The sequence below is a fragment of the Tauraco erythrolophus genome, chromosome 2, assembly GCF_009769465.1.
Source record: "Tauraco erythrolophus isolate bTauEry1 chromosome 2, bTauEry1.pri, whole genome shotgun sequence".
Lineage (NCBI taxonomy): Eukaryota > Metazoa > Chordata > Aves > Musophagiformes > Musophagidae > Tauraco > Tauraco erythrolophus.
Window position 1 is genome coordinate 92,123,989 of NC_141466.1, and position 20,081 is coordinate 92,144,069.

Sequence of the window (20,081 nt, forward strand, 5' to 3'; positions counted from 1 at the left end):
CACCTCCCTGGGCAGCCTATTCCAGTGGCTGACAACCCTTTCAGAGAAGAAATACTTTCTAACATCCAACCTGAATTTCCCCTGACTAAGCTTATACCCATTTCCTCTTGTTCTATCACCCATCACTAATGTAAAGAGCCCTTCCCCCACCTCCCCACTATCCCTTCTCAAGTATTTGTAGGCTGTAATCAGGTCTCCTCTCAGCCTCCTCTTCTGCAGGCTAAACAACCCTAACTCCCTTAGCCGCTCCTCATAAGTTTTATTTTCCAGCCCCTTGACCAGTTTGGTTGCCCTTCTTTGGACTCGCTCCAGGAGCTCAATATCTCTCTTAAAGTGAGGGGCCCAAAACTGGACACAATATTCCAGGTGCGGCCTCACCAGTGCCGAGTACAGGGGCAGGATCACTTCCCTATTCCTGCTGGTCACACTATTCTTGATACACGCCAGTATCCCATTGGCCTTTTTGGCCACCTGGGCACACTGCTGGCTCATATCAAGCTGGTAGTCAACCAACACCCCCAGGTCCTTCTCCTCCAGGCAGCTCTCCAGCCACTCTTCCCCGAGCCTATAGCGATGCTTGCGGTTTTTGTACCCCAAGTGAAGGACTCTGCACTTGGCCTTATTAAAGCTCATGCCATTGGCCTCAGCCCAATGATCCAGTCTGTTCAAATTTACCTAGTTATGTTCAGTACAAACAACAGAAGAAAGCATTACAGTCCTGATTTCTTGGTTTTGTGGTCAGACAGACCAGGATCAGTGCTAAGCGTACCGTACCATCCTTCTTGCTGCATACCGGGATTTCTTTGTGTGGGAAGACAGGATGCAGTGGAGATGAGCTGTGCTGTACCTGGAGTCAGATGCTTGCCCAGGAATTGATATCGCAGAGTACAACACAGAGATCATTCGCACCAGCAGCACAGACTTAGGTAATAAGTCTTTACATTTTCCCAAGTAAGAAAGAGTATCCTTGTACCACTAGAGGCTGTGTTTGCTGATCCTCAGCTTTTAATAACAAATTTGCTCAAACATGTGGCTTCCTTGGGTTTAGTTTCCTTCAGGGGTAAGAGTCAAGCGGTAGTGTCTTATAGAGGCTACTGAAAATCCCAATACAATTCACTACTGGTCAGAACCAATTGAATGTTAGGACTGAGGAAGGCATTAAAAAGAACAGCAATTAAAAATAATAAATCTGAGGGAGGACAAGCAACCACAGTCTCAGCAACAGGTTCTGGAGGAGCTGGGAGAGGCAGCTTCATGTACCCAGAGGAGACCTTTCCCGGGCACTCCTCTCCCCACTCCCAAAAGTAGTGACAGCATCCCACAAATGGCACTATGAACATGCCCAAGCCCAGTAATGTCCCCAGTGGGCTGTAGATTTGATTCAGGCTACAAGTTTGCTCATTGGAGCCTGTGACTCTCTCCTGATAGTATAAGTTCCCCCAGATTGTGTCTTGGTAGGATGCAAGTGGCATGTGAGCCACGTGGGTATTGGCAAAGCACAGCTCAGAGGGGATAAATAGGATGTCAGTGCAGTTCACTGCAGAGGGAGGTTCACAGGGCGGGCTGCGGGGTCACTGTTGGAGATGGAATATTCCATCATAACTCCATAGAGTTATGTGAGCCTTTAGATGCATTCTGTATGGTCTTGTATTCTGTTCTCTTGGCCCAGGAAGAATAAATAATCCTGTTTGTTTCAGAGGCATGCAGGATCAAGCTCACCATAAAAATCTCTTCCATGGATTTCTGTTAAAGCTCAACAAATGCATTTTTACTTAGAGATAATATATAGCATTACAAATGGATCTCATTAATTCTAAGTGACTGGATGCTTGGGCTCTGTAGTTATTGTGCCTCCCTGTACCACTGGCAAGATAGAAGCATGCAAGTAGTATTAAATATCATGTTTACACCCTTGTAAACATTATAGCCTACAGTTATAGCATAAGAAAGGGAAGAACTAGAGTTCAGGTACTCTGTTCAGGTAAAGCAAGCTTTTCATGGGATCTTAGACAATTCATTTATTCTTACACTTTATTTTAGTGTAAAAATGAGCATAACTGTAAATATATGTCTTAATCCTGTCAGAAGCCTTTGCAAAGTCCTGTAGGATCTTCAGGTAAAAGGTTCACTAACAATAAATCATATCATTGCTTGAATCCAGGTTTTATCATTTCCTCCTTTTTCAAATTTCATTTTATTGATGGTTGTTCCTAACTAAGGTCAAATTCTCATCTTGTATACTTGCAGGAAAGCAAGGAATTATTGCTGAATTCAGTGACATTATAACATATTAAATTTCTCACCAAAGCATCAAGCTCTAATCCTTGAAGTTTCTGCTGATTTGTTTCATGCAACATATGGCACCAGAGAGTGGTTACACTCCCTTCTGGAGGCTGGATTTCTCCTCTGAATACCCAAGTGCTTATTAGATGGCTCACCTATGTTGCCTAATGTGATAATTGTACCTCCTTACATTTATTTGGACTCTCCTCTCTTCAGCAATGTGGCCCCTTGCTTTCTTTGGAATTCTTTTCCTCTCTATGAATTTCCAAATCTTTTTCCTAGCCAGTAGCCTGAACCATCCCTTTTATTTACTGGCTGTCGTTACCAACTGCCACTCCAAAGCTTTACACATCTTTTTTTCATACTTATCTGAATTATACTGCAATTTGTCACTTCTTCTGGCTTGGCTTAAATAATGTAAATCCTTCTTATCTGATTGCATCGCTACTCATTATTTATGGTGCTACGCCATACACTGTTATGTGCAGACTGGGGAATCTTCTTTTGTATGCAGTCATGGAGATCATCTTTATAAATAATAGAAAAGCTTACAATTGTGATTATACATCTTCTGTGCAATACCTGTATGTCCTTTGTTTCTCTAGCACTGAAAAGACATCTCAAAGACAAGTTTAAGGGAAACTTTGCCTTTTATCTCCATTCTTTCCATAGAAATTCTTTTTTCTTTAGACAAAAAAGCACAGAGCTCCTTGTGCATCTGGGAATTCCTGTTCTCCTGAGAACATATAATGCAAAGTCCTCAGTACCACCCTTTCTCTAATTAGGGATGAGATGATCTGCCTGCTTAAATTTACCCAGCCATATCCTATGCACCTTTTTCACAGCTTCACAAAAAGGGAAACTGGGGCTCTTAGAGGTAATGTAGCAGACATAATTATCAATGAGCATGCTTGAGATACTGCTACTGTTGATATTGCTACTGCTTTCAATCAACATTGGTCCTTGTGGCAGGCAAGGCAGTACAGTCATGCTTTGCTGGAAGGGCAGATTTCTAAGAGGAAAATTTGAGTGAAGCAAAGTTCTCTGCACTGCAGCAGAGTATGAGCATCGCCTATGAAAAAGCGCCAAGTGGCTCACCACTGCCAGCTCCCTCCTCCCCCAGGGGCTGATGGCAACTCTGCGTAGACAGCAAGAATGATGGCAGCCTTGTCATCAATCATGAGAGCAGGGAACTTTCTTTAGGGAGGCTTGCCTCGCTGGTGCTGCAAATGTGTTTGCTGAGTTTTATGGATCTGTCTGTAGGATCTGTAGATACCAAGCCAGATTAGAATACGAACAGAGCAATGTATGGCACATCACATGCTTGGGAGGCCACTACTGCACCACCTGAGTTTCCTGTATTTAGCTTAAAGAATGGGAATATGGTCAAGCTGTGCAATGTTCTGTGGCGGGGACTTTGTCATGGTTTAACCCCATAAGCACCTCAGCTCTACACAGCCGCTTGCTTCCTCCCTCTCAGTGGGAGAGAATCGGAAGGGTAAAAGTGAAAACTCATTGGTTGAGATAAAAGACAGTTTAGTAGAAAGAGCAAAAGCTGCATGAACAAGTAAAGCAAACCAAGGAATTCATTCACTGCTTCCCATCAGCAGGCAGATGTTTAGCCATCTCCAGGAAAGCAGGGCCCCGTCACACTTAATAGTTTCTTGGAAAGATAAACACATTAACTCTGAACATGCCTCCCTTCCTCCTTCTCCCAGCTTTTACTGCTGAGCACAACATCATATGGTATGGGGTATCCCTTTAGTCAGTTGGAGTCAGCTGTCCCAGCGGTATCCCCTCCCAACTTCTTGTGCACCCCCAGCCTACTCTCTGGCAGGGCAGTGTGAGAAACAGAAAAGGTCTTGATGCTGTGTAAGCACTGTTGAGCAATAGCTAAAACAGCCCTGTGTTATCATCACTGTTTTCATCACAAATCCAAAACATAGCCCCATAGGAGCTACTATGAAGAAAACTAACTATTCCAGCCAAAACCAGTACAAACAAAAGAGCAGCAGGAAACGTTCCTAGGCACTGGCACTCAATCTTCCATACTCCTGCATTGTTAACAAGGTCCCTGGCATGGTGTTGGGCCACTAGACTTCTCTCCCAAACAATTTCAGGCACGATTTTAAAATTAGCATGGGCAAAGGGCCATCTTGTAAGACCATTGGATATGGACACACTATAGCAGAGGATGAGAATTACAGGGAAGGATGCTGGCCATTTTGTATCAGGGAACAGTGTTTGCCATGTTTAATTTACTAGGTAGATCATCTAAAGACCCTTTTGAAAGGTTGTATTATGTAGAAAAAAGGAAAGCAGGGAAGCTCTATTGCAAAAGGTAATCGGCATGAAGCAAAATATCTTCGATTTTAAAAGGTCTGATGCCAAGGAAATGAAGAGCTCTTGAAATTCATGGCAGCTAACTGTACTTGCTACTCAGCACAGAGAAATTCTTATTAGAGTGAAAGAAACAGCAAATTTTTGCAGCAGTATGTTAGGGGCTTAAGTAAGGCATCTGCTGACTATACCAGTAGGTACGTGCTTACATATCTGCAGATCCACTGCAGGAAAGACAAGATTTGCCAGCTGATCCCATGTTGTTCATGCTGAGATTGTTGAAAGCTGTTTTGGTTTGTTCAGTTCTTATGAAAATGCAACTAACAGTGACGTTTAAAGATATTCTCCAAAGAAAGAAAAAGCTGAAATTTCTTCCCCACGCATGAGCTGAGTTAGGCTGTTTTTGGCCCCATCATAGGTGCAGGTACGCTTCTATGGATGCATGTGCAGATATATGAAGAGTGTCACAAGCTGGGAAAAATCCTCCTGCTTGAGGCAACAGGCAAATTGCTCCAGCTATGCAGGTCTGAAATGCAGACTTCCCTCAAAGAGATCAGGAGGAAGTGTCCTTTTTCTTTTTTTTTTTTTTAAGAGCAAAATAAAGTGGCAGTGCTCTATGTTAATCTGTTAAATGCTGAAGTAGCAATGCGAGAGCTGAGGGACTGGGCTGATGTGCATGCTGGTTTCAGGCAGTGTCGGTGCTCAACACTGTCTTTCGACCGTACCAAATTACAGCGACAAAAACTCAAAGCTGCTGCTGACACAAACAAGACAAGAGGTCACAGAGCCATGCCCTATGACCTGAGTGTATTTCACACCAGATTTTACTGAATGTGTTAATAAAGTTACATCACCCAATTGAAAAAGGGTACAATCTTGATGAGGGCAAATTTTTTGAATAATACGATTGGTGTTTGGGTATAATACATTTACACTACTTCCCATTATGGCTACAAGTGTAAATTAGTTTAACTGCTATGCGGGATGGGGTTGATGACCTGGTAAAGTTTAGCAATTACACAAGAAAGAAAAAAAGAAAAAACAGGAGACCTGCAAGCCCTAATGGTATTGCCTTTTCAATTGTTTTCACTGCTTTTCCAAAGCAGCAGTAGCAGTAACAGCCATTTCCACAAAAAACATGAGTCATCAGGCCTGAGTTTTCTAATCTGTGCTAAAGTGAAGCACTGAAGCCTACAAGAGTTAGCTTTGTGAAAACAGAAAGGAGAATGAGGCTGTTTATACATGCTTTTCTGACCAGCTTACACTGGCATAATTACCTCAGTTTGTTTTTTCCCCCCAGATGTAACCATGAGACTTTCATTAAAACAAGGTCCCCTCATACAATTCTTTCTTTGTCTCGTTCTGGCTCAGCCTATTTATCTTGACCTCCTAGATTTCATTTTAGCATGATCAGTTAATTGTCTTATCATCTGTAAGAAAGATCCTTAAAAATGGTTAACACTGTTTCCATGTTCTCTGGGCACTATAGAAAGGCTTCTAGCCTTACATCTGTCATGCAAAACCATTTATGTGCATAAGCGTTTGGGATGACATAGATTTTCTTGTGCTGTAGCATATATTTTGTGGCTGGCTACAGCAAAAATGCATGCCTGCCACCATTATTTACAACTGCAACAGTGAGAAATTACAAACCCCACTCTTCATTAACCTGCAATAAGGCTGTTCCCGCAGCCGGTGATTGCCGTTACATTGATGGAGTGCTAATACAGCTCCGTAGCCCCGGCTGGCCTGTCTCGCCTGTGACTGCACCACAGCTCCTGCCTCCCACCACTACCTAGCAGACGTCCAGCAGAAGCAGCTCAAATGATTGATGAGAAAAGCAGCTCATAAAGGCACACACAGTGCCCAAAGCAACAGCTGTCTAGCCCTGTCCCTGCAGTAATTAGATGAGTGAACCCCCAAACGAAATCTTACAGGCAAGAGTAGAAGGAAGTGATAATATCCCCAGTGTCAATCTCCAATTGCTTGTGTTGACTCGTTCCAGCCTCTGTTTGTAGTTATTGGTGTTTGATACAGATTTGACACAGCTTACCCCTCCCACCTTCCCTGCTCTTTTCACTGCCAGTCCTCCAGACAGACCCCTGTGGGCACAGGAGACATGGGAGTGTCAGTGGCTGGGGCTGGACTCTTGTTGTCTTTTTTTTCCTATGGCACCGGTTGTTCTACTTCGCAGAGCATGCTGAACCTTTGTCCTTCTCCACAGAGTAAGAACATAACAAAAGGTCCATGGTAGGTCACAAATTGAGCTTAGCTGGGGAAAATCCTGCAATTAGCAAATTCCCTCTTCAAAAAATGCTTGACAGATATATAGGGATGCAGTAGATAAAAAGTGAGAAGGCAAAGGGACATGGTTCAGGCAGCTGAAATTGTAATAAAGCTGATTAAAAGATCTGTGCTTATTTTTACAGTAGGGAAACATAGTGATATTACAGCATATCTTCCCTTCATGCTACCAGACAGTACCTGTGAAGGAACTCTTCAGTGTCAGTAACTACAATTCAGAAATAAATTTAGGAAAAATGTATATATACTAAATTTTTATATATATTCAGAAAATGTATATGCATTTTTTAAAAATAGTGTATGTAATTTAAATACACACACACACATATATGCATAAAATAAATACATATACAAAAATAAAAAGAAACCCTAAACGGTACAGCTTTGATCCTGCTTTCATTTGTGGCATTGCACATAGGGAGTAATATTGTTAAATTCAATGACTGTAGAACATAACAAATCTTTTTAGGCAGAAACTGAGAAGTAAATGGGGATCCTATTGGATTGAATAGTTGTCCAATGCTGATCCTGTGACCTCACAGGAGAAAATATTAAAAAAATACTTCCAGCATGAGCAGAATTATGAGGTGAAGTTATATCCTGAAAGAGGCACAATAATGATGCAAAGCAAGTGACCTTTTCTTTTATTCTCTCTCTCCACTTTTAAGCTACGGTAATTCTTGCTGAGTTCAAACAGATTTGCATGAGTGTAAAATTAGATCAAAATTAGGCCAAGGTTATTTGTTTTACCAACAGCGCATGTCTCGAGACTGCTTTCATGTTTCCCTGTAGAAAGAGTCAGAGGTGCGTCTAAGGCTGGGCGCTGCCAAGACCCGATCACTGGGATTCAAATAAGAATTTCTGGCAGACTGAGTGGTCCTATTAATCTCAAGTGGTATCTCTTAAACCCTTCAATTACAAGAGATTAGTGAGAAACGGTAGCATTGGACTGAAGGAGTAATGACACATGGGAAGTGAAGCAGAAAACCTGCTTTCTTCTTTTCAAGGAGAAGTTCAATTTACAGTTTATTTAAATATAAATTGCAAGCATAAAGTATTAGAGTTCTTAAACTTCACTGTTTAGTTAGTTTCAAATTAACCGTACTGTATATTTCTGCCTTCCCCAGAGCAGCACTGTGATCTTCAGCCTGTCTGTTCCTTAAATTGAAGTCTTTTAAGTCCATTAAGTTCCTGTGCTATCCCTATAGCTGGCTGAGTTACGTTTGCCCATCCTCACACTGCCTTCCCCGTGGCATGGATTGCAGGTGCCAGCACGGACTGAGCCTCCTCCTGCTACCAGCAGCTATAAATTGCATGCAGGACTGTGAAATGACAGAGCAGGAGGCTGCAGTCTCCCATCGTTTCTATTGCTGTAGCTTAGTAGATTTACTCTTGTCATAACCACTGTTGAGAAATGCTTTGCAAGAATCCTTGGGTTTGGGTTGCATGCATGTTTAATAATGGAGTGTCTACCTAATGACAAGCGCCGGTGCTTTGAGCCCAGTAATAACTGAATGTATCCGTATGCTTGCGGCGAAGTAAGCTGCTACTCAACCCTTTGTACAGTTGCAGAGGGTGAAACAGAAATTGTATCACTCTAGTCCACGATCATACTGCATCTGAGGCACAGCCATTAGGAAGGGCCTAGCTCCCCAGTCTCAGCTTGATTCCCAAACCATGATCTGCCTGTCTTCTCAGGAGATACATCTAGCTCAGATGTTTTGAAATCCGTTTTGGTCTGCCTAGTTTATTGTGCCACAATTATGTATGCAGTTCTGAAACCCATTATGTGCTTCTCAGGGCTGAGCTTTGCCTGCATCTTGCCTGCTTGTTGAGTTTTTGCTACAGTCACAGCTCCCATGGCTTATAGTGGATGTGTATTTTGCACAGCCGGTATCTAATTGTCTTCTCAATTAATGTAGTGTAAATCAAGAGTAATTTGAAAGAGTTACATTGGTGTGAAACTGGCCAGGAGAAATACTCTAGGCTCTATGAATTGCCAGATGAATTCAAATAATCTATCACTATTTGTGTTCGTTGTCCATCACACTTGTGTGCCCATCTTTATTTTCACTAGCATGTGATTTTTGCTTAAGAGTGTCTCACATATTTGCGTGTGCTACTGAATTTGGGCCAAGGACTGTGCTGCCCAGGAAAAACATTTTTGTTATGCTTATAGCAAAAAAGAATAACTTTAGACAGCCTACCATGAAGACACTCGGGTAATCATTTAAAATGCCTGTGGTTGTAGAGAGAAAGCAATAGCATTTGTGGAGTGCAACTCATCTTATCTGGAAGGCAGGTCTATAAAACAAACCATTTGAATTAGATGCTAGAAGTATCTGTTTCTCTCTATTGTCTGCAAAGGGGTCCGACAACTGGCTTAGATGGAGGCAGCTCCTGCAGGCTGGTCTAAATGGAGGTGAGAGAAATTACCCATGATAAGCTGTGCCAAGATGCATGGACATCTTCATGCCAGCTGCTAACAAACTAGCTGCAGAGTAAAAAGTGTTCCAGATAACAGGATACCTACGTGTAATTAATATGATATTCCTCTGCCCTAACACACATGAATATGCTCTTTTCTAACCTAAATGATTCTATAATTCTATGTATGCATGGCGCTTAGGGACATGGTTTAGTTGTGGATTTGGTAATGTTAGGTTAACGATTGGACTCGATGATCTTATGGGTCTTTTCCAACCTAAGTGATTCTATGAACCATTAAGTCTCAAAACAAAAATCCCCGACGCACAGGAAATACAAAAGTTCATGGCAATAGCAGTATTTTTCTTGAGAAATGTCTGTATTTGCCAGGGTCGAGGAGCCAAATGGTCAGAAAATATATGTTGTTAGGGACTTCTGAGTTGAGCTCTTTTTTTATAGTGGTTCATTCAGTTTATCTGTTGCTAGTAAATTTTTAGGATTTCAGTTAAATTGGTCTTTTACTCCAGGGAAAGAGAAACCTGATGCCTCAGCTTCTATCACTAAAGCTATTGGAAGTTAGGAGGATTTGCAGTATTACTTCAGTAAGAATTGACAGGTATTAATCTGATTTTGTGTGAACAGGTTTAAATCAGGACCCAAGCCAGTGATATTATGCTGTAACAAAACTGGTGTAGCTGAAGTTAAAACTGAATGCCCATGCAGTTTTGAGGCCAGAAATAACTCTTAGGCTGCCTTTATATGAAAGATTGTTAAATTTCATGCACTATCCATTCTCCAAAACCCAAAGAAACTTAGCCTCAGGGTATTCAGTTGGCTCTCTTGTGCACACAGGGTCAGGATCTGGAAGACATGGATTCATAGCAGCCAAAAATACACATAAACTTATATGGAAATAGTTTTCTAAAGCAGAGCGCAAGTATTTTATTTAAAGTAGTTGAAGAATAGCATTTATTTTGATTTCCAGCAGATCAGTCTAATGCTCTTACATTGACATCTGTTTAAAAATGTGGGACACAGTAGAAAAAGCCAAAGACATCCAAAGTTAAAATAGGAAAACAGGTCAAGACTGATACCGCTCTTTGTTTTCTTGCTCCTCTAGGATTCACAGTATTGTACTCCCTCTCTTCCCTGCTAACTTGACTAGTGCCTCCCTTCTGAGCTGCTAGGAGACCACGGGCTGCAATAAGCATTCAAACCTTGCCCAGTTCATGTGGACTGACTGGGGGTGTTGGCTGCCTTTGTCCTCAGTAGAAATCAACTCTGCTTAGGGCTGGGTTTAGAAGAATGCTGTGGCAAAATGTTGGAGATGGCTTTTTTCAGTTAGAGGTTAGGTTTCATAAGAAGCTCGGCTGAGCAGTTGAGAACTTATTCACACCAAGCAGTATTTTTCCTCTTTCCCTCATTCAGTTGAAATTGTGTGCACAGATTTGTGACCGTTTCACCATCTAATGACAACTTGTTTTCCCGGGTTAAAATACATGGAGTCAAATGACCACTTTGGCTCACAGGCATACAGAGAAGACATCACAAAAGTACTGAATAATCTTAATTAATCTCTGGTCTCATTCCATTGTCTTCGAAGGACTTGTGTCAAAAATGAATTTGCCCAGATTTTACTTCTCAAAGCAGCTGATTTATTTCCATGTGGAATGAGCTTAGGCCAGCATGAAATGCACTCTACATACAAAAAGCACCAGTCTCCGTGAGGCCAACAGGAACTGCAGTCTTGTCTAACTTCTAGGGCTACAACCTTCTTCCAGGGTGCATCTGCCATTCCAACAGAAGATGTAGATGTGCTCCCACCCTGTGCTAAGGTGACCCTCACCCACAAAGTGACCCTTTGTGGTCACTTGCATGCCAGCTGTGCGTGAGTTTGATGCAAGTGACGTACAGTTGAGGAGCATTAAGATAAAATTTCTCTCTGGTTGGTGTGAAAGTCAGTCTGCTCTAGGACAAAGTGTGTGCAGGTGTGGCTAGAGACAAAAGCTGGCAGAGAGATGTTTGCCCTGTAAAGTTCAGGAACTTATGTGTCTGCAGGTGGTGAATCTATGGGGAGAACCAAAGCCAGACTGATTGTCATGAGTTTTACTTACGTCTAAATTGCATACCAACTGTGCTAAGGATGCAGTATAACCTCATTAAATCCATGAAGATGTATTTTCGCCTTCGGAATAACATCTTATTATGTAGCCAGTTAATGAGTTGTGAGCTAACGTGTTTTAACAAATCTTTTATCGCTTATTACATTCCACTCCCTTGACGATAATTTCAAAATCTGACCATTAAAACAGGGCTCTTTTCACAACTCTTTGATGATGACACTTCGAACCGAGCATTTAATCTTTTTGCGTTTGGATTAGAATCGGAAAGGTGTAAATTACAGATCTGGCTTCTACGTGCTTTTATTGATCAGACTGCTCCGTAGAAACCACAGCAGTTCTGATAGCTTAGCAGTCTAGATTACCTTTCAGCTTTCTTAATTGGGCCACTGGGGTACAGTTAATTTTCAATTTATGTTGAGAGAAAGACAAGGTGATGTAATACCTCATCATTGTACTTGAGTAACACTGACAATAAAACATCATGATGTACCTCGTAATTCTAAATACACAAATTGCTTGTTGATGTAGATGAGGATGAGTTCTGGCTTTATTCACTGTGTATTTTAGGCCAAATTCTGCCTATAATAATTTCTGTTGTCTTCCCTAACTTGCACTGAGACACTAGCTACAGCAACAAAATATGATTTGGTCAAGTGTAACTGGAAAGTTAATTCAACGTACCAGTCTTAGAGCATCCAACAGATTAATCAAATGTCATCATCTTTTTGTGTATTTGCTGACAGGTCAAAGTCATGGTGCGCATTTCTTCCACGCTTGCCAGAGACACATCCGAGTCCAGCTCTTTCTTAAAAGTTGACCCCCGTAAGAAGCAAATCACACTGTATGACCCATTGGCCTGTGGAGGTCAGAATGCTTTCCAGAAAAGGGGCAACCAGGTTCCACCCAAGATGTTTGCTTTCGATGCAGTTTTCCCCCAAGATGCATCACAGGTAGGCAACATATGATCAGAATTGTTATCTAAACAATAGCATGCATCAGAGCCAAATCCGTTCCTGCTGCAACAGTACTACTTTGAGTGGAGTTAGACCAGTGCTGAATTTGGTCCACCAGTGTCATCAATAATGAAATCAGTTTATTAAGTTATATCTCAATAATTGTGTCCTTTCTGTATTTTTTACTGTGAATATTTGCTCATAAAATTATACATGCCATAAATGTGCTAAGTGATGGCTAGTAGTCAAATCTTCAGTATCATCGTTATTGTATATTATAAAATCTTATTATTTGGTGTATACAGTGATCAGAACTGCAGTTCTCTAATGCAGTCCTCTATTCATTAAGAAGTCAAAGATTATTTATACAGTGTTCTATTGCACAGTTTACAATAAAGGGAAGGGGATTTTAGTCCCCAAATCTTTATTCATGTGTATATATTTAGATTTTTTTGTTTTTATTAGACTTCTTCGGTTTGATGAACTGTGTTACCCAAATGCCATGAGGAAGGTAGTGGAAGAGTAAAGTAACATTGCAAAGTATAATTAGAAAGCAGTACTGTAAGGCTGTTTCTGTACTCATAAACTAAACAGAGCTAGGACACAGGGCCAACTAAAGCACTGTCATATGACTGTATCATTAGGTCAGTCCCTGACCTAGTTCTGGTTCAGGCAGCTAGCACCTCCCAGACTAATGCCTGGATGCAGTTCAAGGGCTGGCCTGTGAACAGCCCCTTTCTTGGCCCGTTTTATTTGCTATTATAGAGGTAGTCTAGAAATGCCCATGAAGTGGATGAATTTATGTGACTTATTATCAAATGTGAAGTGCTTCACATAAAAGCCTCAACTGCAAATTCCTATTTAGTTTCACCCACTATCAGTAGGCAGTTGTTTCAGAAGCACTGTAGACCATTCCGCTTGCTTGAACCTTAAATCTAAGAATGTCCAGGGTATATTTGCATGTTGTACTTCTTAAAATACTGCTACAGTCTTTAGGATGGGGCCTACTGTTGCAAAAAGCTAAGAACACCCGTGATAATAATGTAAAGAAAAATTAAGAAATGTCAGCTAGCTAATGCTAAAGAGGCTGTTTGTTCCCCTTACATTCCTTACCCACCTGCTAGTGGAATTGAACTCAGTCCATAATTGTACAAATAATAGGGCTTGTAAAAATTCCTCGGTATTTGATTGGTTTTGAATCAAAAATGTATTTTAAAGTCCCCTAAATAGGCAGTTCCAACAAACCAACAACATCCTCTTACAGTATGTGTATTTTGTTTAACCCCACAAGAGAAGTTGGTACTTCATCAAATGAGACTTACTTGACGCAGAGCAAAAGCCTTGCTTTTTGTGCTTACACAAGTAATGTCATTCCCATCAACACATAGGTCACGTGAATGAGCCAAACAGGATTAGACTTTTTGATACTTTGACATGCTATCTAGACCACTGATGACATTACAACCGTTTTCCAGTAAAAATATACTATTGATTTGCCTTATTATTGTTAATGGGTTTCTTTTCTTTCTTTCTTTTTTATTTTTTTTCCTTAAATATCTGTGATAGGCTGAAGTATGTGCTGGAACAGTGGCTGAGGTGATCCAGTCTGTGGTCAATGGGGCAGATGGCTGCGTGTTCTGCTTTGGCCATGCCAAGCTTGGTTGGTATTGTTAAATTTCCCTGTTCAAGCAGCAAAGTGAATATTTTTAACCCAAGATTCCTATTACATTAGATTAGGGAAAACAAATTTTCATTTGTCTGTGCATAGTAATTGTATTTTGAAGTGGTACACTGTGCATGATCTTGTGCTACACTTTCACCTCTTGCTTACACACCTATTCACTTTGCATGTTGTCTAAACATTGGACAGCATACTCTTTGAAACAGAAGTTATCTTTGAGTTGTTGCTTCATTCTGTCCCCTGAGTACTATAGTAATTTTTAGCATTGTCTTCAATTGTTAAAGAACGATCCAACAGTGATCTACAGTCTTACAACTGTGCTTGGTATTGGAGAGTGTTTGCCGAAATACCACTTTTACCAAGCTGTGTAAAGGCTGTGTGTATCCACTCAAGTACTTGATGTTTGTGATGGCACTCAAATAGTTTGATTTATATTCTGTTCCCTGATTAGGCAATTCACTCATTACTAACCTCTTTGTGTTCTGTCTCCAACAAATCCTATTCTAACGGTTAACTGAATGTTACCGATGGATCAAAACTCGCTCTTTGCAAACACACCAACAGCATTTCAGGTATTCATGGAAAGACAATAAATAGGAGAATCATCATAATTAACACACGATTCTTTTGAAATAGCTGGATTTCAAGAGTAATCATATATTTTGTTCGTGCTTATCTAATAGTATTTCGAAAATACTATCTGTTTAATGATGAGGGTTGTATTGTATGTGTGCAATGATCTCCATTCTTTACTGTCTCAAAGAAACACAAATGTACACATACAACTTTAAAGGATAATTGAGTTTTTCAAGTGATAAAGAAGATCAAGATGTATCAGGCCATGATTATACCAAATTATAGGCAACAAAAACTGAAGAGTACTGAATGCTGCCATGCCAGCAGCTCTGGTACAATGAATGAAGCAAGGCCACTGGTCCAGGTAACCACAAGGCTCCTCTGGGCCAGACAGGAGTAGCACTAGGATGAGCACTTGGAAATTTAACCCCTTGTGACCTGCCAAACACGAGATGGCAAATGAGATGGAAAAGAAAGCCACTAGATAATGGTGTCTCACAAGTGCTACATGTCCTTTAGAGAGGTGGCCTAGCTAGGGCTTTGCTGGAGCACAAGTTGAGTCTCTGCAGTGGCTTCATTAACTGCACCACCACCATTCCACCAACTGTGGACATACTCAGGCCTTGCCACAGACACATGCATAGAAATATTTTCTTCACTGATCTTTTTCCACATGGATTCAACATAAGAAATGAAACAAGGTAAAGAAGCCACAAGTACTTGTCTGGAAGGATGTATGCCTTTATAATTTGGCTTATAAATTTAGTAGCCTTAGAAAACTTGTCTAAAAGCATTATATGTAGTGACACTTAAAGCAGTATAAGATAGTACTCTGTGTCTGTCCTTAATCAGCAAACTTTTACAGCAGAGACAAGCCAGGGCTACAATTGCAGTGTCAAATAATAGAAAACCAGGGGAAGGTTTTAACCCAGATAAAATGTTTCTTCTTGTGGACCCACTTCTGCACCAAATGACTGCATGTAACTGTTTTGTTTTGGTTTGGTTTTTTTCTGAATGAAGTTACATCCGTATGATCCTGGGACCAGATTTATGGCATACCAACCCCAGCATATGAAGTGTAATATAGTACTTTGAAGTAAAATTATATTCAAAGAATAGAATAGATTTCCCTGTATCTAAAGCAGGGATTTTTAGAGACCATGGCACTCCTGCTCTGCCCAATTGCCCCCACAATTCACCCACATCACAGGCTGCAGTGTTGCATGGTAGGGATCTGCAGCACCTTGTCTGGTGAATGGGAGATGTTGGGGGAATGCATGAGGTAATGATTTTTGAAAGCAGCTCAAGATTTCATCTACATTTTCCGTGTACTATTTGTCTGCCTGCCTGTCTTTCTCCCTTGCCTACTGTCCTTACTGTAGTGAAGAAGTTGTTTTCATGAGGCCATGCAGGATAATTTCTCTTGGCAGAAGGCTGTGAAGGTCCTGAGAGTGATGTTGTTATCTTTTCTCCATCCCCCCCTTCGTGACAGGAAAGTCATACACCATGATCGGGAAGGATGATTCCATGCAAAACCTTGGCATAATCCCTTGTGCCATCTCCTGGCTCTTCAAGCTGATTAATGAACGCAAAGAGAAGACAGGAGCCCGCTTCTCAGTCCGAATCTCTGCAGTGGAAGTGTGGGGGAAAGAAGAAAATCTGAGAGACCTGTTGTCAGAAGTGGCTACAGGCAGCCTGCAAGATGGCCAGTCCCCAGGTGTCTACCTTTGTGAAGACCCCATTTGTGGCATGCAGGTGAATCCAAGGTTCATTTTACACTGAAACAAGTAATGTAGCTTTTTTTTTTTTTTTTGAGCTCTTGAGATGGTTCAAATTCAAGAACTACCCAGAGCATAAAGTTTATAGACTTGAAAGTGTTTACTTTAAAACATGCAAGAACTTTATGACCTGCAGCTGCAGGGCCATCTGCTCTCCTGGCCTAAATATTTGTACCTCTGGTATAACTGACGTTGAGCAGGGGCTTGTGTTTGCAATAAAATGTGAAAACATTCAGTGCAAACAAGAATTCACTTCATTCTTAAAAAAAAAAAAAAGAAAAGAAAGTGTGATCTCTCTTTTGTAAAACAACAAGCTAAAATATTTACAGTACTGCACAAATAGCTGGAGGCCATTAATATGGCTGTTTATCTCTTTATAAACTAAATTATTTATAGCACTTGCATTAGCAATGTTGTAGGAAGCATTAATCGCTACTTATTAATTGCTGCCAAGAAATAAATTCCTGAGCAGGGCAAGCCAAGAATAACTCAAACTCTTCTCAGGTTTGGAGGTTTAACAGGAATGAGTAGCTGGCTCATGTATTTCCTGGGTAACCACTAGAAAGTCTCAGCAGCCCTATTTTTTTTTCCCTCTTAGTTTGAGGGGAAAAAAGGCCTGTTCTTTCATTTTGCTGTTCATGCGGGAGTAAATCTGATTTTTGTATGAGTAGATGAAGAGGAAGCAAACCAGCATGATTGAGCTGAATATATTCTTTCAACCTCAAAGGCAAAGGCTACTTCGATCGAGAACCTGCAGAGCACTGGATGAGGGGAATGGAGGGAGAAGGGAACAGACCTACAGGGTCATGTACCCTATTTCCAGATCCAAGCATCTAGAAATCATGAGTCTCATCCACAAAAGTAGTGACTCGTGAGATTTTAAACAGCAAGTAATAAATTTTGTGTTTTATCTCTTTGTGGTTTAAGCCTTTTAGACATGCTCAGATCATATTTTCCATTCTTTTCCATTCTACGCTTAAATACCAATTAGGGTTCTCATTCTCACTTGACTCCTGGCCTTATTGCTTTATCAGATAATTCGAGTATCAGAAGAGATCTCACCCTCTGGTATCCAGTAATGAGTGCAGTCTAGTGAATACAAGATGGGAGACTTGCATCTTCACAGTTCCCATTGGGGCGATAGATGGGCCAGTTAAGATCTGAATTAGCATATGTATGTTACATAACTGTGTAGCAGCTAACCTCTCCTCAGAGCTTATTTCTTTACTAAGTTATTTAAGCACAACAGTAATAATAATAAATATCCCATTATTGTTGCTTATTTTCATATAGATACAGACAGAACAGCTATATACAAAATGAATTATTTTAGATCAGTGAGAAAAGGTAGCTCCGTGAGAAGTCTATGTATCTCTGCAGTGTAAAATACTGAATTAAATTGCAAGAAAAACAGCCTTTTTCTGTTTGTTTACAAGACATAGCGACATTCTGGAGTCATGTGTCCTACACCTGAATTCTCAAAATCCTCAGATGAAGGGAGGATATTATATTATAGCCATACAAATATGCAAAATCAGCAGCATGCGTAGCAAATGAATAATCACCATATGTCATACTGTCTGTCATTAGACCTTTCCAAGTATGCACATTTTCTTGTTGCTTACATTAGTGAGATCAGCCCACAGACTGGCCTGCCTTCTGCTTGCTTTGTTAACTCCTTGCTGCTCCCTCCCTTTTTCTAGAGAGAGCTTAGCCTTCAGCTGTGTCACCCCATCCCCTGCACAGCCTCAGCTTTCTCTCTCCTCAGGCTGATTAATGGTCATGAAGAAGAGACAGGAGCACTGTCTTCTTTAGGCGAACTTAACCTTTAGCTGTATTACATAGCAGGGGAACAAACCCTGAGAATGGGAGTTCCTCTTGGTTTTTACGCCAGACAAAACAAGTCTATCCTGTGGGCTACGGGCCAGCTCTGCATACTGCCAAAACTAATGCCATCAGATTGCACAGTCGCACGTCCCTTCCACAGACAAACTAATCTTAGGTGACATGAAACATGCATGCATTCCTAACATTATGAGGGGTCAATCATGTCGACCCTCCTGGGCTGTCTGTCACTTCGGAGAGATAGGAGCAGGCTGGGGACTGGGACTGAGGTCCAGCAAATGCGAATGTATGTATATTACCTGCCCCGTTCCATTTAATGCATTGCCTTGGCTCATGAGCAGGTGCGTAAGCTTGTGATATGAAGAGGGGAGAAAAAGTCTTCTCTTCTGTGGTGCTCCCCACATGCTGTGGGGCCGAAGACAAACTTCATTCCTGTTATATCCCAAATTTGTCTGTGGACTGCTCCCTTCTAACATTTTCTGAAGGGTATCACGTAGTCCTGCCCCTGCCAGTCTCTACCAACTGTTGAGTTTGGGATGGAAGTTTCCTCCACAATTTTTTTCACACTTATAACTGTCAGAAGGACACAGTGATTGCCAGAGCCAGCAATGCAGGGACATAAAAGGCAGTAAAAATAATGAAAATACTGAATAATTAATAAACATAAATAGCTTAAAATTCTGGGAAAGTGAAGGAACAAATTTATGCGTCTGTCCAGCCATAGGACAGTTTTCGGTTGCTGGGGTATTTATTTATAACAACTGCCACCAGAGTTACCCCAAGTAAAAAGCATGGATTCAATCATGGGGCTCCTGGAAGACATGGTATTGTCACTGCCAGTGTCAGGAGGGTCTCATTCCATCGGGCATCTCCTCCAACGTATCTACAGTGCGCGTTGACCGCAGGAAGTTGTATGGTACTGTTGATTTGTGTGGGAGTTTCTGGGTCATTTCTCTTTTGCGTTATCCTGCAGCTTCAGAATCAGAGTGAGCTCCGTGCCCCTACAGCAGAGAAGGCTGCGTTCTTCCTCGATGCCGCCATCGCCTCGCGTCGCAGCAGCCAGCGGGACTGTGACGAGGAGGATCACCGCAACTCCCACATGCTCTTCACTCTGCACATCTACCAGTACCGCATGGAGAAGAGTGGCAAAGGCGGAAGTAAGCTGTCTCTTCCCTCCCTTTTGTATCCTCCAAGTCTACCTGGAAACTGGCTTTAAACAGGCCCTTAAACAATATTCTTTAGTTGTGAAAATTATCAGAGTTCTCCATTCAGCATGAGTGGACCATTCATATCAGCAGACTGTCCACCTGCCTGGTAAAGACCCACCGAAGGCTGGTAAAGGCCACTGGGGATTATTACCATCACTTGTTAATTTAGTTGCTGTTGTGGAGATACTAAAAGTTAGTCCTCAGCACCGAGTGGGCCTCTGTATCTATAAAAAAGTGCTTTTCAAATTGACTTTTAATATTATCTTTACTGATAGTGTTGAAGTCATGGATTAAAACATTGTGGCAACGCGAATTCCTTGCCACCCTTACGTTAACTGTTCTTCTTCAGCACCTAAATAGGACAGTAGGCATGGAAGCTGATGTTGGCAATGGCTAAACTGTACCTTTTCTTGGAGACACATGGTGTTTTAGTTGCTGGCCCAACTACGTGTGTACAAAGGGTTCTTGTGGTTCTTTGTAAATGCTCTGGGCATTTCAAATTGGCTTGCTCCTTCTCTTTGCCGTAGTTGCTTTCACTGGCTTGTGTCTTTACTTCCATCTCC

General features: G+C 41.3%; 1 protein-coding gene across 1 annotated transcript in view; it reads left to right on the top strand.

Moving 5' to 3' along the window:
- KIF26B (kinesin family member 26B) overlaps nt 1–20,081 on the top strand; it is a 313,883-nt gene that overhangs the window by 235,223 nt on the left and 58,579 nt on the right. The window contains exons 6-9 of the mRNA XM_086627966.1: nt 12,221–12,427; nt 13,997–14,090; nt 16,180–16,442; nt 19,284–19,467. Of these exons, the coding sequence (XP_086484092.1) occupies nt 12,221–12,427; nt 13,997–14,090; nt 16,180–16,442; nt 19,284–19,467 (748 nt within the window). The remainder of the gene's footprint in view (nt 1–12,220; nt 12,428–13,996; nt 14,091–16,179; nt 16,443–19,283; nt 19,468–20,081) is intronic.